Here is a 14118-nt window from a genome sequence, read left to right as displayed (position 1 = left end):
ACTTTTTGACATATTCTTTTTGGTGTCTCTGGTTAATCCTCTGCGCACCACGCCCTTCGGTTGGCCACACGCAAAAGCCTTTAATTACAAAACGATAGAGGTGTTTTATGCTTTCCTGTTCCATATACTATAACACATTTCATGTAGCACGTCAGAGCTTGTCATTTGAAAGGTGAGACAAGTATATACACGGTGTCAGTGACATCGTAACGCAAACTTTGAGTGATGATTCAGACCATGATTCTGAGTTGATATCAAGTGGAATTTTCCGACGCAAAAGTCATCATCATCATTGGCCTTATACGTCTGTTTCAGACGATTTATGACGTCATTGCCTCGAAGAAATGCACTTTCTTTCATGGCTGTGCCTAGAGCGGCAAACTCTACCGCACACTCTGCAGGAGAAGTCTCCAACTGGTGGATTGTTGTTGGTTTGATGGCGTTTCATTCTCCTGCTCGCCAGTGTGTCAAACCAGGTGTGGTCATGAGACCAAAAGTATGGAACTGAAAATAATTAAAAAACACTAAAATTTTCATGTATTTTCTGACAGCTCCACTTGAAATCAATTCAGAATCATGGTCTAAATCATTCTCCTAAGTATTCGTTACGATGTTACTAACAACCTGCATTATGCCCATTTCATGTAGCACATCAGAACTTGCCATTTGCGAGGTGAGACAGGTATGTATCGCACGCGAATTGAAAGCGAGCGATTCAAAAATAAAGTCCCAGGCCGCTTTGCATGATGAGGATCCCATACTCCATCATTACAGGACAATGCATGCTACATTGTAGACAAGTGTCACGCGTCGAACGTCGGCAATTTGCACGCGATTACAATGCATGTGTCGAATGCATGCACAAATGCGTTATTGTTTTGATAACGTCAGGCATTTGGGGCTTGGAAGCGTGCGGAATGCCTTGCATGTTGTGAAATATTCAAGCGATAATGTATAAATAGTTTATTAACTTCCTATTTATAAAAAATGCTTAGCACAATCGGCCTAATCTCGACTGATGCATCACTTTATTCACTTTGCTAACGGCCTCCGTGGTCCAGTGGTTGAGCGTTGGGCTCACGATCCGGAGGTCCAGGGTGCGAATCCCGGTGGGGACATATCACAAAAATCACTTTGTGATCCCTAGTTTGGTTAGGACATTACAGGCTGATCACCTGAAAAATGCATGCAAAAATGTAAGATGATCCGTGCTTCGGAAGGCACGTTAAACCGTTGGTCCCAGTTACTACTTACTGATGTAAGTAAGTAGTAGTCGTCATGAGCCATATCAGGGGCCTTTGGCGGCTCAATAGTAACCCTGACACCAGGGTTGATGAGGTTGGTAATCCACCTCATAATCCACACGCATGTCTTCTGGCTTCCAATATGACACTAGCAATTTGTGTATGAGTGTAATATGAAAGCCATTAACTAAATATTAAATATTTGCATTCGTGCTGCATTGACACTTGAATTAAAATTGTTGATCTTACCGCCTTGATTGTCTCAGAAAAAGACGCATCTTTTTTTAAAGGCCTCTTCACTACCTACTCTGTGAGTCTGTTCAGTCATGAGCAATATCATGTACCCACTTTAGAACCCTGTCGTACTATCATATTTGACATTTAATGAGACTTACGGATTAATTTGTCAAAAAAGTTAATGTGACATGGTTTCAGAGTGTATACAAATTAGTACTCGTGACCGTTCCTCAATTTATTTTAAGTTTTAGGGCAAGCTGAACTATTTGTCAGCGTTTGTCTCCCGTTTTTCACAAGGTCGGCTTACGTAACTTGAATATTAGACAGGTTCAATTTTTTCCAGAAACAACTGCCTGTCTGTCCTTCCTGCGAAGGGAAAACCAGCCCAATACAGGTCAGGTCACATACCTCCGAAACGGGAATGTGGGTGTGACGATGTTTTCCTTCAACGCTGAGAAAGTGTTAATTATTTATGATCCAAACAAAAATTCGAAAATTATTAGTTTGGGCTCGTGTTGGACTAGAATCTGCGACCGCACAATGTAAATCAAGGGTCCTTGCATCTGGGCTACCACGGCTGAAATAAACTGTCATTAAAAATAATTATATAACAAGAAAGTAGACATTTTCGCAGATTATTTTTTATAACGGCGGGTGGAGTGATAGCCATACTAATGGTAAAGTACGGTCACGAGCATTAATATGTATACACTTTGGTACCATGTCATATTAACTTTTTGACAAATTGAACTGTAAGTCTCACTAAATGTCAAATTATGTTAGTGCGACAGAGTCCTAAAGTGGGTACATTATATTGCTCATGACTGTATACCTACATTGATTTAAAAGGTGTGTTGCTATTGCAGTTTCTTGTCATTTCTTCTCCTCAGCCATAACACCTTGCGAAATGACGTAAATTCAAAAATATTACATTGACCTTCAACAAGTTTATCCATGATAATTACGTTGAATAAATGATTCTGATTTCTGATACTGTTTACCATATCCATCTTAAGACTACAACACCAAGTATCGCAACAAGTCATCTTCTACCAACATAGCGGTGGTTGACATGGAAGCCCTTAAACAGGCTCCGGACACAGGTTGGCCGCTGCAAGGATAATCTCTGCAGGTGGGGATACCTGGTTGATGGTTGCGATGAGTGCGAGTGTGGAGTATCACCACAAACCATGGCTCACATTTTATGCTGTCCTAAATTCCCTAACACCTGCACTATTAAAGAACTTCACGAAGCCACTGACAATGCCGTAAGCGTGGCCAATTACTGGTCAGCAAAAATTTAATATCGATCGCCATCGATTAGCAAAGAAGAAGATCTTCTAACATCTCTGTCCACCCCGATAGGTAGTAAAGGCGTGATTTCTGTCTGTCAGGTTGTCAGGAGGCGCCAACTCAACAGTGTATAATATGATAATAAAAATGTTACTGCGCCTCTGCATTTCCGATAGCAATATAATCTTCATAATATTATTATATTATTGCAATAACGGTACTCTTGCTGGTTACGATAATTTATTCATACGTGAATGTAATAGATAATTAGCAAATTGCGTAACAGGGCTGATGTACAGTCGTGGGCAATATAATGTACCCACTTTACGACTCTGTCGCACTAACTTACTTGACATTTAATGAGACTTACAGTTCAATTTGTCAAAAAAGTTAATGTGACATGGTACCAAAGTGTATACATATTAATGCTCGTGACCGTATACCTACGAGGCCAAAAGTGAAACTGGGTAATTTCCTAGGTCAAAGATAAATTATTTTCTGATTACTAAATAAAGACAGATCTAAAGGTGACAAAAAGCGTTTTCTATTTTCTATTTAACGTATTTATGAATTTGAATAATGAAAAGTATAATAATAAGAGCGGTATTTTATCACATTTTTCTATGACGTCACAGGTTGCTTTTTCATACAAATTCCATTGTAATTTCTTGTTTTGACGTTTAGTAAAAAATTAATAACTGATTTGACTAGTTGGAAACTACTTACCCGTTTGTAAATCTCTATCTCCAAAGCGGGCTATCACGGATTGCATTTTATTTATTTATTTATTATTATTATTTTAAAATAATAAATAAAATATTATTTTTTAATGGTTTATTTTATTTTAGGGATATTATTATTTAAAAATAATACAAAAATAAAATATTATTAATATAAATATTATTTTATTAATTATTTATTTTATTTTAAGGAATTTTCCAGACCAATATCATTCATCATCATCATTTCCGTGGGCGTAGTACGGCTGATGATGATGATTATTTTAAAATAATAAATAAATAAAATATTATTAATATAAATATTATTTTATTAATTATTTATTTTATTTTAAGGAAATTTCCAGACCAATATCATTCATCATCATCATTTCCCTAGCATTATTCCGTTTTTCACAGAGTCCTCTTACCTAACCTGAAGATTTGACAGGTTCGGTTTTCCAGACCAATATCAATATGACGTGAATTATTGTAGATTGGCGTCTGATGGCATTCACTACTTGACAAACAAAATACTAATAGAATGACAACAACAAAATTCAACCTGTAATACAAACCGACTAAGTCAAATTGTTTAACAAATAAAAAAAAACATAACAATGAAAGCGGTCGTTTGTGACAGTCGTTTGCCAATTTTCGGCGTTAATGTAATTAGTAGAGTGTTTTTGATAATCATTTTGACATGTAAGTACTCATCTTCTTCTTCTTATCGTGTGGGTTGTGAGGTGGAATATCAGCCTCATCAACCCTGGTGTCAGAGTTATGATTGAGCCGCCAACGGCCCCCGACATGGCTCATGTAACGATTACTCACTTAAATACATCAGTAAATAGTAATCGGGACCAACAGCTTAACCTGCCTTCCGAAGCACGGATCATCTTACTTTCGGACAATCAGGTGGTCACTAACCGGTTACTAACTTACGTTAGTAGTCGTTACATGAGTCATGTCAAGGGCCTATGGCGGCTCAATAGTAACCCTGCCACCGCGTTGACGGGGTTAGTAATCCACCTCACAACCCACACGACAGAAGAACTAGCGAAATGAGAGCTCTGGGAACAGAAAGTGAATGCTCATCATCTAGAAGAGTAACAAATACAATTCGAAAGTTTTTTTTTGACGTGACTTATTGTAGATTTGCCGCAGATGGCATTAACTACTTGGCCGGACAAATGGGGAGCGCTGAAGGCTCTCACCCGGTACAACGTTTAAGACAACAGGCCTGAGGGTGCCCAGTTGGGCGTGAGCCTCGGCTCAGAGCGTCGTCTGAGAGGGAAAATAATTGAAAGAATTAATCGACCCAAGGGGGTCGATAGCGATAAGCGCTGATTGAGGGAAATCGTCGACCACATCGGCGGGGTCGGTATCGGGGTCCTGAAGTGTTTGGTGTCGCGAGCTGATTGGACGCCTCTTTGGCTAGAGTAACAGTAGAAGATGTTCTTTGCCACTCTGTAATTATGACACGAAGGGCTACCTCCGCTAGCCGTGCGCTAGCGCTGTGTCAGCATCTACAATTTGATCTGCTTCAAGGTGTGTCGGTATGCCGCGGGTTCATCGAATGCGCTGACGACCCGAACTTCGAGCCGGCCACTGGTCTTCTTCAGTACCTGCAGTTCACTTGGCTTGGCACCCTGCAATATATTAATAGTAAGAGAAAATGCGATAAATTCTTCCATTTCTTTTTTATTTTGTAGTTCTGTATTTCCTGCGGAATAAAGTACCTATTTGTTACTTTTAACGTGATAATTGGGTAGTTTCGTAGGTCAAAGATAAATTATGGAGTTCTGATTACTAAATAAAGATAGATCGATTGCTGAGGTAAAGGTAGCCCAGCCGGTGTTGGGGAGCGGATAATAGTTGCCGTTCTATACGTAGTATTATTCCTTTGTAGCGGACCCAACTAGTTGGCCACCTAGTTCCGCTCACATGCAACAGATGGCGCCACATTCAATAATGCAGTCTTCAAGCGGTCGTGAAACGCGGTATCGAAGTTTACACAGCAAGACGCATATATGCAACTTCCAACACAACAGTGTCGGATCGTCGATCCCTAGTCACACTAACAACTTGTGGCTAGCGGGGTACTATGCTCAGATCGGTACCCCGAAAACATCCTTTGGCGACAGAACACCCTTGCCGCTAAACCTTATTTGGAAATGAGAATCATTTATTCAACGTAATTATTATGGATAAACTTGTTGAAGGTCAATGTAACATTTTTGAATTTACGTCATATCGTAAGGTGTTATGGGTGAGGAGAAGAATTGACAAGAAACTGCAACAGCATTCTATGGTTGCAGTAAAGAGTGGCGCCCCCCACTTCTTCCGCGTCCCCCGTGTCGTGATGATCAGCAGGCGGTTCGTGCTGTCCGCTGCTGCTGATGCAGCCGATGTTCCTGAGGGGTATGCTCTGTAAGTTACTTGCGACAAATTATACAAATGCAGGGTGTTAGTGACATCGTAACGACAACTTTGAGGGATGATTCAGGCCATGATTCTTGGTTGATTACAAGTGGTATTGTCCGTCGCAAAAGTATGGAACAGAAAATAATAAAAAAAAAACATGAATTTTCCGACAGTTTATTCCACTTAATATCAACTCAGAATCATGGTCTGAATCATCCCCCTCAGTATTCGTTACGGTGTCACTAACACCCATACCTATTTGAATGACTACCTGTATGTACTTGTACGGGTGTAAGTGACATCGTAACGAATACTGAGATCCCATGATTCAGCTCATTACTCTGAGGTAATATCAAGTGGAATTTTCCTCAGATATTAACTCAGAATCGTGGTCTGAATCATCCCCCTTAGTATTGGTTACGATGTCACTAACACCCTGTATATATTGCAGAGGCAACATAGTCTTCGGGGACTACGAGAGAGATGAAGAGGAGTGCGATATGACAGACGAGGAGGTGGCGAAGTCTGGCTCCTGCGACATCTCTCTGCTGCTGATGCCGATAGCTGACGTACTCATTCATCCCGAATACAAACACTTCAAGGTCAAACACAGCATCGCTTTGTTGAAAATGGTTACTAATGTCCAGTCTAGTAAGTTCTATTCTATTCTACAATCAATCAATCAATCAATAATACTTTATTGCACAACAACATATATAAAGTACATAAACATACGAATAAAACATAAGCACAATAGGCGGCCTTATTGCTAAACAGCAATTTCTGCCAGGCAACCTTAGGGTGAAAGAAGATTATTCGTTGGAGCACGGGCTGGTGCAATAAACATATAATGATACATAACAAAAAAAAAAAAAACCACTACTCTACTCTGTCCTAGTCTGTTCTACCTTATCCTGCTCTATTACATTCTATCTCTCTCTGTTTCTTCCACTCGTCCCGATCTTAGGCTTTCTCTTTCCAAGATGTCAAGTATGTATCCAAAACGTCACTAAAGAGCTTAAAAATACCACATAGAAACAATTCATCTAAAAAGCAATATTGCAATTTGACATTCATATAAAAACAAATGCGCAATTTAAATAAATGTCAAACAGCAATATGGCCTTTTTTACTTTTTTTAAACACTTAAAATTTTCATGAATTTTGTAACAGGAAATTCCTCTTGATATCAACTCTGAATCATCCCCCAAAGCTCTGTATTATATTGGTTGTCTTTCAGAGTATATGCTGCCGGTATGTCTCCCGTTCAAGGACTTCGTCGCAAAGAATGTAGATGACAAGCATATGATTGATAAGTACTACCATGTCGACTTCACTAGTGGTACGTTCATAGTTGGTCATATTTTTTGGTTTATATGTCATGCCATTGCGTTTAAGGATTATTGCAAAATCCCAAAGAACGTTCATGTCCTTTCTCACATGATGGATATTGGCGATAAGGCGAACCTTATCGCCAATATCCACCCTCAATAGCATTGCTCAATAGCAACCCTGACACCAGGGTTGATGAGGTTGGTAATCCACCTTACAACCCACACGATAAAAGAAGACCATCAAGAGCCTGTTTTTACCACTTGTTAATAGACTGTCAAAAATCCCACCAGCATAAAAAACACGTGCTAAAAACGCTTTTGCGTAAACGCTCATATACATCGCTATACTGTTTGAATTTACCGCGCGATTTTATTTTTGTTGGGTGTAATCTGAATTTGTTTATTTATTTACAGAGGTCCCCAGAGATGTTGTCGACGAATCTAAATATGTTGTTACACTTAACATGGTGCCTATAGACAAGTGTCACTTATTGGATGATCGTAACCAGGTAAGGAACTTTATTACACACATACATAAACCCAAACACGTAGGCAAAGTCAAAAGTAAGCAGACAAGTTACAGTCACTTTTGGTACGAAATCCTAAGATGGATGATAAACTATATAATACAGGGTGTTAGTGACACCGTAATGTTCTCCTTACGACAGTCGACCGGACGATACATTTAATTCCGTTTGCCCAGCAGAGTCTTTAGCCTATGGACATTTTGTCGTCAGAAACTTTCATCTACGTCACTTTCCACGACAGGGCTTTCCACATACAGAATGTTCCATCGATACGACGATAAACCTATAAGTTTTTTGACTACAGACCTTCCGTAAATACTGAGGGGGTGATTCAACTCATGTGGAATTTTATATTTCCAAGACTTTATAACCTTGTTTCAGAACAAGACTGTTGATGTCAGACTGGCCTGTTCCAATTCATGTGGTTTGCGGTCTGGAGCGCCGACTGTGGTTCATGAACACACGGGACATTGGAGCATTGTTTCTTTGGCACAAGGTAAATTTTACTTATTATGTCGAATACATGTGCTTTCTTTCTTCTTTCTCATTTCTTCTCCCTTCTTTTTTCTTTCTTCTTCTTCTTTTTCGCTTCCCTGATAGCCCTTCAGAGAACGCGTGACTTACATCGTAGTATCCCTGGTAACAAGGATAAGAAATGTTTTATTGCGCCGTGTGTTCGTACAAAATGTGCTGGTATAAAAGTACAGTTTGAATCCTAGCTCAGGCTCTAAACTACTGACATCTGAATCTAAATAATAGATATCACGTAGTTTCCAAGATTTGTGATTGATGATGAAGGATGATGGATTTCCGTACTGGCGCTTCCCGGTTAAGAAGCCAGCCATTGTACCATATGACCAAAGTGACTTTGCTCCGCCTTTACCGTCTCTTGTTCAGTCTACACAGTTTTTAAAAGCAGAACTTATCCAAGAATGTCGTCTTCAGGCGGTTCCCCCTGTCCAGACCCCCTGAGGTCGGAGCGCTCGGCGCCTCCTCCAACGCATACCATGCTGTACCCCTACGTGCCGTGGATCACCAGCGCCATCAGCGGGAGGACATACAGCAGCTTCTACAAGGACGACCCTTTCGGTTACATAACATACATAAATATACACAAATAGGGTGTTAGTGACATCGTAACGAATACTGAGGGGCTTGATTCAGACCATGATTCTGAGTTAATATCAAGTGGAATTTTCTGGTTAATCTCGATTTTCACAGGGTCCGCTTACCTAATCTGAAGATTTGACAGGTCCGGTTTTGTACAGAAGCGACTGCCTGTCTGACCTTACAACCCGCGAAGGGAAAACCAGCCCAATACAGGTCAGGTCACATACCTCCGAAAATACATTACTCGGGAATGATTTTTTTTGTGTTTTTAAAATTATTTTCAATTCTATATTTTTGCGATGGAAAATTCGACTTGATATTAACTCAGAATATTGAGCTGAAGCATCATCACTAACACCCTTTACCCATACGTACTTGTACTTACTTGTACGGGGTGTAAGTGATATCGTAACGAATACTGAGGGGGATGACTGACTTATAATATATCCTAGACACTTTTGACTTTTTGCAAATATCCAGTTATAACTTTATGTACGAGTACGTCGCTAACTTCCGTAAGTTCTAACTGGATATTTGCAAAAAGACCAAAGATTTTAGAATATTTTCGGTAATGATTGACTTCCAGTGTTCGAAGAACCACCCTGGAATCTCCGAGGAGTGTTCACCTTCGATGCTTATAAAGTATTGCATTGGTCTTTCAGGGTACATAATGCCGCGTACATACTTGCCCAACAAGCTACGTGAGGCTAAGGGCTGGATCGGAAAGTGGTGGATGGGAGGCTTCCGCTGTTACGACCGTGGCAGTTTCGCAGACGACCTGTTCCGATTCTACCACGAGCACTTCTCAGTTAACCCCGTCATCGAGACGTATCTCACTTACTACATCGAGGTACATATAGCTCACGATTGGGGTAGTTGTAACTACATCCGTCACAACATCATCACTAAGTACCCACACCTCACCGAACTTTCTGTTAGACCAACGAGATAGGTGGTAGTGAAACAGTTAAGATCAATGATTGGTTCAACTCCCGTACGAACCTGCGCTCCCCGTTTGAGAAGCAAGACGGTGAACCACAGGACCGTAGTAACTAAGTATCGATATATCGATCGAGGTATAGAGGGATTACAAAGGCATAATCAATTGATTTAAAAAGCAATATTGCCATTTAACATTTACGAAAACTTTTTAACATTTTTTTTAACAAGAAATATCAAATAGCAACATTGGTAGACTAGCGGCCCGGTGGTCGGATGATATCGTTGCAACGGCGTGGAAGTTGTGGATGAGGTTAGCACAGGACCGGAAAGGATGGTGCAAAATGGAGGACGCCTATACCCAGTGGAATGATACGGGCTGAGTGATGATGATGATGAATTCTACGTTTATTTTGACGTTTCTTATTGGCAGTTGGATGCTCCTAACGACGTGTCCGTCGTGTGCGTGAAGGTCGGAGTTCCGTATCGGCTGGCTGAACCCAAAGTATTTGAATTGGACACTTCCAGTATAAAGGTACAGTTCAATATGATATTAAGCTCACAACTATATCCCAATTGAAGTAGTCACAGGTACATCCATCGCAAGATGAACTATCGACGAAAACTACACTCCTTCTATCATGTGGGTTGTGAGCTGGAAGAGCAACCGCATCAACCCTGGTGTCAGGGTAATTATTGAGCCGCAAAAAGCTCCTGACATGACTGTTACGACTACGCGCTTACATCAGTAAGTAATAACCGAGACCAACGATTTAACGTGCCTTCCGAAGCCCGGATCATCTTACTTTCGGACAATCGGGTGATCAGCCTGCAATGTCCTAACCAACCAGGGCTCATAAAGTATTTTTTGTGATATGTCCTCCCGAGGTTCGAACTCAAGGCCTCCGGATCATGAGCCTAACGCTCGACTGGACCATAGAGATCGCTACGAACCACTTGTAAGTTTAAGTACCCCTAAGTTGGTCAGAGAGCTTTAGCGTACGCCTTGTCTTCAATGACGGACAGGAACTTAATGTTATTCTGGTTTGACGGCTCTCAAACTAGTGCCGTCTTGTAGATCATAGAAGGGAAGATAGAAGAAAAGAGAGGAAGGGGAAGACCAAGAGAAGGCGTCGCATCTCATCAGGAAGTCCAAGAATTAGCTCTTGATAGACGAGAATGGAGAATGCTACACCGACAAGAGCGTGGCTCATATAGCATTAACTACTTGGCCGGGTTAGTACCGTCGTTCTTCACTAAATTATGGTTTCTTTTTCAGCTGATCGTGAAATTGAAGAAGTTCACCAGGTCATACAAATTTGAAGTGGAAGCTTGGGGCAAAAAGAAAGGGTAGTTATAGGTAAAAAGTAGAGAAGCAATTTAGGTAGCAACATAATTCTAAACATAATAATGATATAAATATCAAGCAACAATTATTTTATATTTGTTTTGTATTTGTTACTGTGGTGTCCCTTTATAATAAACGTTTCTTTCTTTCTTTCTTCTTCTTTCTATTTTTAAATATGCTTATATTAATACATTTGTATTTTGAAATAATTATGTATGTACCCGAGTAATGAGAAAATAGATAATTATCACGTTAAAGTTGTACAACGCCATCTATATTGTTTTTAGTGAACGTAGCCTGGAAAGTCCCTCATTAACGAATTTTAAATGAAAATAAAATAAAAAAATAAAAAGAAACTGTAATACGTTATATTACTTTGTTCTTTATGTCTCCTGGAATTATTTTCTACCATACTTAACTATATTATCTTATCGTATGTAGGTATAAACAGTAAGTAAATGTAGTAATATAAACAAATATATAATATGAATTTATGTGTTTGTGTTATTATCGCGCGCTTTTATGTCACCCGGGGGTGTCACCCGGCCGCAGACAACCTATCTCATCTCACCTATCTTATTCTCGAGAAATAAAATAAAAATAAATAATATAAACGAATATTTTTATTTTTATTTTATTAACAAATATGATTTTTTTTTATATTTTTTATTTTTATTTCTCAATAAACAATAAAATAAAAATAAATAATATTACAAATATGAATTCGTGTGTTTGTGTTAGTACCTATCTATCGCACGCTTTTATGTCAAAACACGAAATTACAATGGAATTTGTATGAAAAAGCACAATGTGACGTAGAAAAACGTGATAAAATGTCGGACTTATTATTACGGTTTTCTTGATTAAAATTAATAACTAAGTTAAATAAAAATAAGAAATGTTTTTCGTTAGTTTTAGATCTAACTGCTATTTAGTAACACGGCCCAATTAACTTTCTTTTCGCTATGTCATTTTCTCAAAGTCACTTTGATTCTCACCATTCGTGACGGCGGAGAAATTCAAAATTCGTCCAGGTAGGTATAAGGATTGCGTGTGGGCCTTCCAAAATGAAGACCACACACGCCTCGTCAGTCCGACGGACACCTTTCGCAGTAATTACCCTGAGGCATTCACGCATCAAAGTCAATTTGCCTTTTTGGGAGAGCACCGGTGTTTGCGACGCGATTCAGTTGTTTTTAAATGTATTTTTTTCCTGGATTTAATAATTTAGTAACATAACATAAACTCATGACTATACCAATCCCAATTGGGGTAGTTAGAGGTACATCCATCGCAAGATGAACTAAGTACCCAATCACCGAGCTTTCTGTTAGACCAACGTGATAGGTGGTGAGCCGTATCGCCGCTGCTGTGCGGGCGTATCGATGTATCGTGCTCACAGTAGCGGTCGGACATTCACTAACGCGCGGATGTTTCTTGGTAGGTATATCTCCTAAAATAATACAATACAATACAATACAAATACACTTTATTGCACCAAACTAAAAATAAATAATTACAAAAAGTCTCTTAATTAAGTACATGGCAAAATTAAATGGCGGCCTTATCGCTTAAAGCGATTTCTTCCAGGCAACCATAAGGTGAGGTAAAATGTAAAAAATAATAATTGAAAGATTGCGGGTACAAACTATAAGTACAACTTATTACCAATAAAGTACAATTTCAATTTTATTATTTTTTTTTATTTATTTTTTTATTTTTTCAATTTTATTAGGTACTTACTTAATTCCTTGATGCTCAATACTGACATTATTTGTAATATTGTACGTCCGAAATGGACATGCTGTTGAGACAATTTTATAATGTTTGACACCTGCATGTATGTACCTACACAGCTTCTCAATAAATGTTTCTTGTTTCTTGTTTTCACCAACAAAATACATCCAAATAAATAATCATTGGAATAAAATTAAATTTTGAAAATAACGCCTGTAATGGTCGAGCCAACTGTGTGTAGTGAAAACTGCACTTAACATAAATTAATAAATCATTAGTGCAAGTCCGGTATCGAACGTTTGTAAATGCAACTGCGTACATTATGTTGGTGGCGGGACTGTGGTTGAATAAGGAATAATACTACGTATAGAACGGCAACTCTCCGTCCCCCACCAGCGGTTGAGCTACGTTTACCTCACCCCCTCGAACATAGTTTAGATTTGAATCGTGAAGGCTGCGCGCAGACCGTTGCTTTTTTTTTCAGTCTAGTTTAATGTTCGAATTTTGAAAATGGACGCCAACGTTGTGGCCATGGTGTCCTAGCGAGATAGGACATAAACCCTAAGCGCGATATCTTTTGATATTTAAAGCATTCCTTCATAGTATTATTATTAGTTCTGTGGCATGAAATAAAATGCCGAGGTCCAAAAACATGTTGTTCCTATAACTGTCAATCGCTTTGCGTCTCCGGTGTCAAAGGAAAGCTTTTTGTGACAGAGAGGGCTGATTGCACACTTTTTGTCACGTTAGTGCAACGATATAAAACTTTATATTGTAACTGGATTCGTAGTTTATACATACATATATAAACTCACGCTTATTTCCCATTAGGGTAAGCAGAGACTCATCACTAACTCATGACGGCAGTCAATACCGTTTGTGTTACCGCAAAAATATCCGGGAATCTTTTACCTTTTTATAAATAAGTAATACACAATGAAATTCCTTAAAGTGAAGTAGAAACACGGCCTCCATGGTCCATTGGTTGAGGGCTGGGCTCACGATCCGGAGGTCCCGGGTTTGATTCCCGATGGGGACATATCACAAAAAGTACTTTGTGGTCCCTAGTTTAGTTAGGACGTTACTGTCTGATCACCAGACTGTCCGAAAGTAAGATGATCCGTGCTTCGGAAGGCACGTTAAGCCGTTGGTCCCGGTTACTACTTACTGGTGTAAGTAAGTAGTTGTTATATGAGCCATGTCAGG

At 39.3% G+C, this 14118-nt stretch overlaps 1 protein-coding gene across 1 annotated transcript; it reads left to right on the top strand.

Moving 5' to 3' along the window:
- The first annotated feature begins 4968 nt into the window (after positions 1–4968).
- LOC126377476 (CLIP domain-containing serine protease B9-like) lies at positions 4969–11245 on the top strand. Its single transcript, XM_050025209.1, has 10 exons — positions 4969–5158; positions 5812–5923; positions 6369–6568; positions 7158–7259; positions 7666–7760; positions 8160–8274; positions 8724–8867; positions 9551–9738; positions 10261–10362; positions 11107–11245. The coding sequence occupies exons 1-10, from the start codon at positions 4969–4971 to the stop codon at positions 11179–11181; spliced, it is 1323 nt and encodes a 440-aa protein (XP_049881166.1). The 3' UTR covers positions 11182–11245.
- The last annotated feature ends 2873 nt before the right edge of the window (positions 11246–14118 follow it).

Source organism: Pectinophora gossypiella, chromosome 23 (genome assembly GCF_024362695.1).
Source record: "Pectinophora gossypiella chromosome 23, ilPecGoss1.1, whole genome shotgun sequence".
NCBI classification, from domain to species: Eukaryota; Metazoa; Arthropoda; class Insecta; order Lepidoptera; family Gelechiidae; genus Pectinophora; species Pectinophora gossypiella.
This window is presented reverse-complemented; position numbering and strand designations above follow the sequence as displayed.

Bases quoted from the DNA above. Each gene is read 5' to 3' on its own strand.
- LOC126377476 (XM_050025209.1), top strand. From the start codon at position 4,969: ATGACACGAAGGGCTACCTCCGCTAGCCGTGCGCTAGCGCTGTGTCAG. The intron at 5,159-5,811 runs GTAAGAGAAAAT...CTATGGTTGCAG, and splicing joins CACCCTGCAATATATTAATA to TAAAGAGTGGCGCCCCCCAC. The intron at 6,569-7,157 runs GTAAGTTCTATT...GTTGTCTTTCAG, and splicing joins GGTTACTAATGTCCAGTCTA to AGTATATGCTGCCGGTATGT.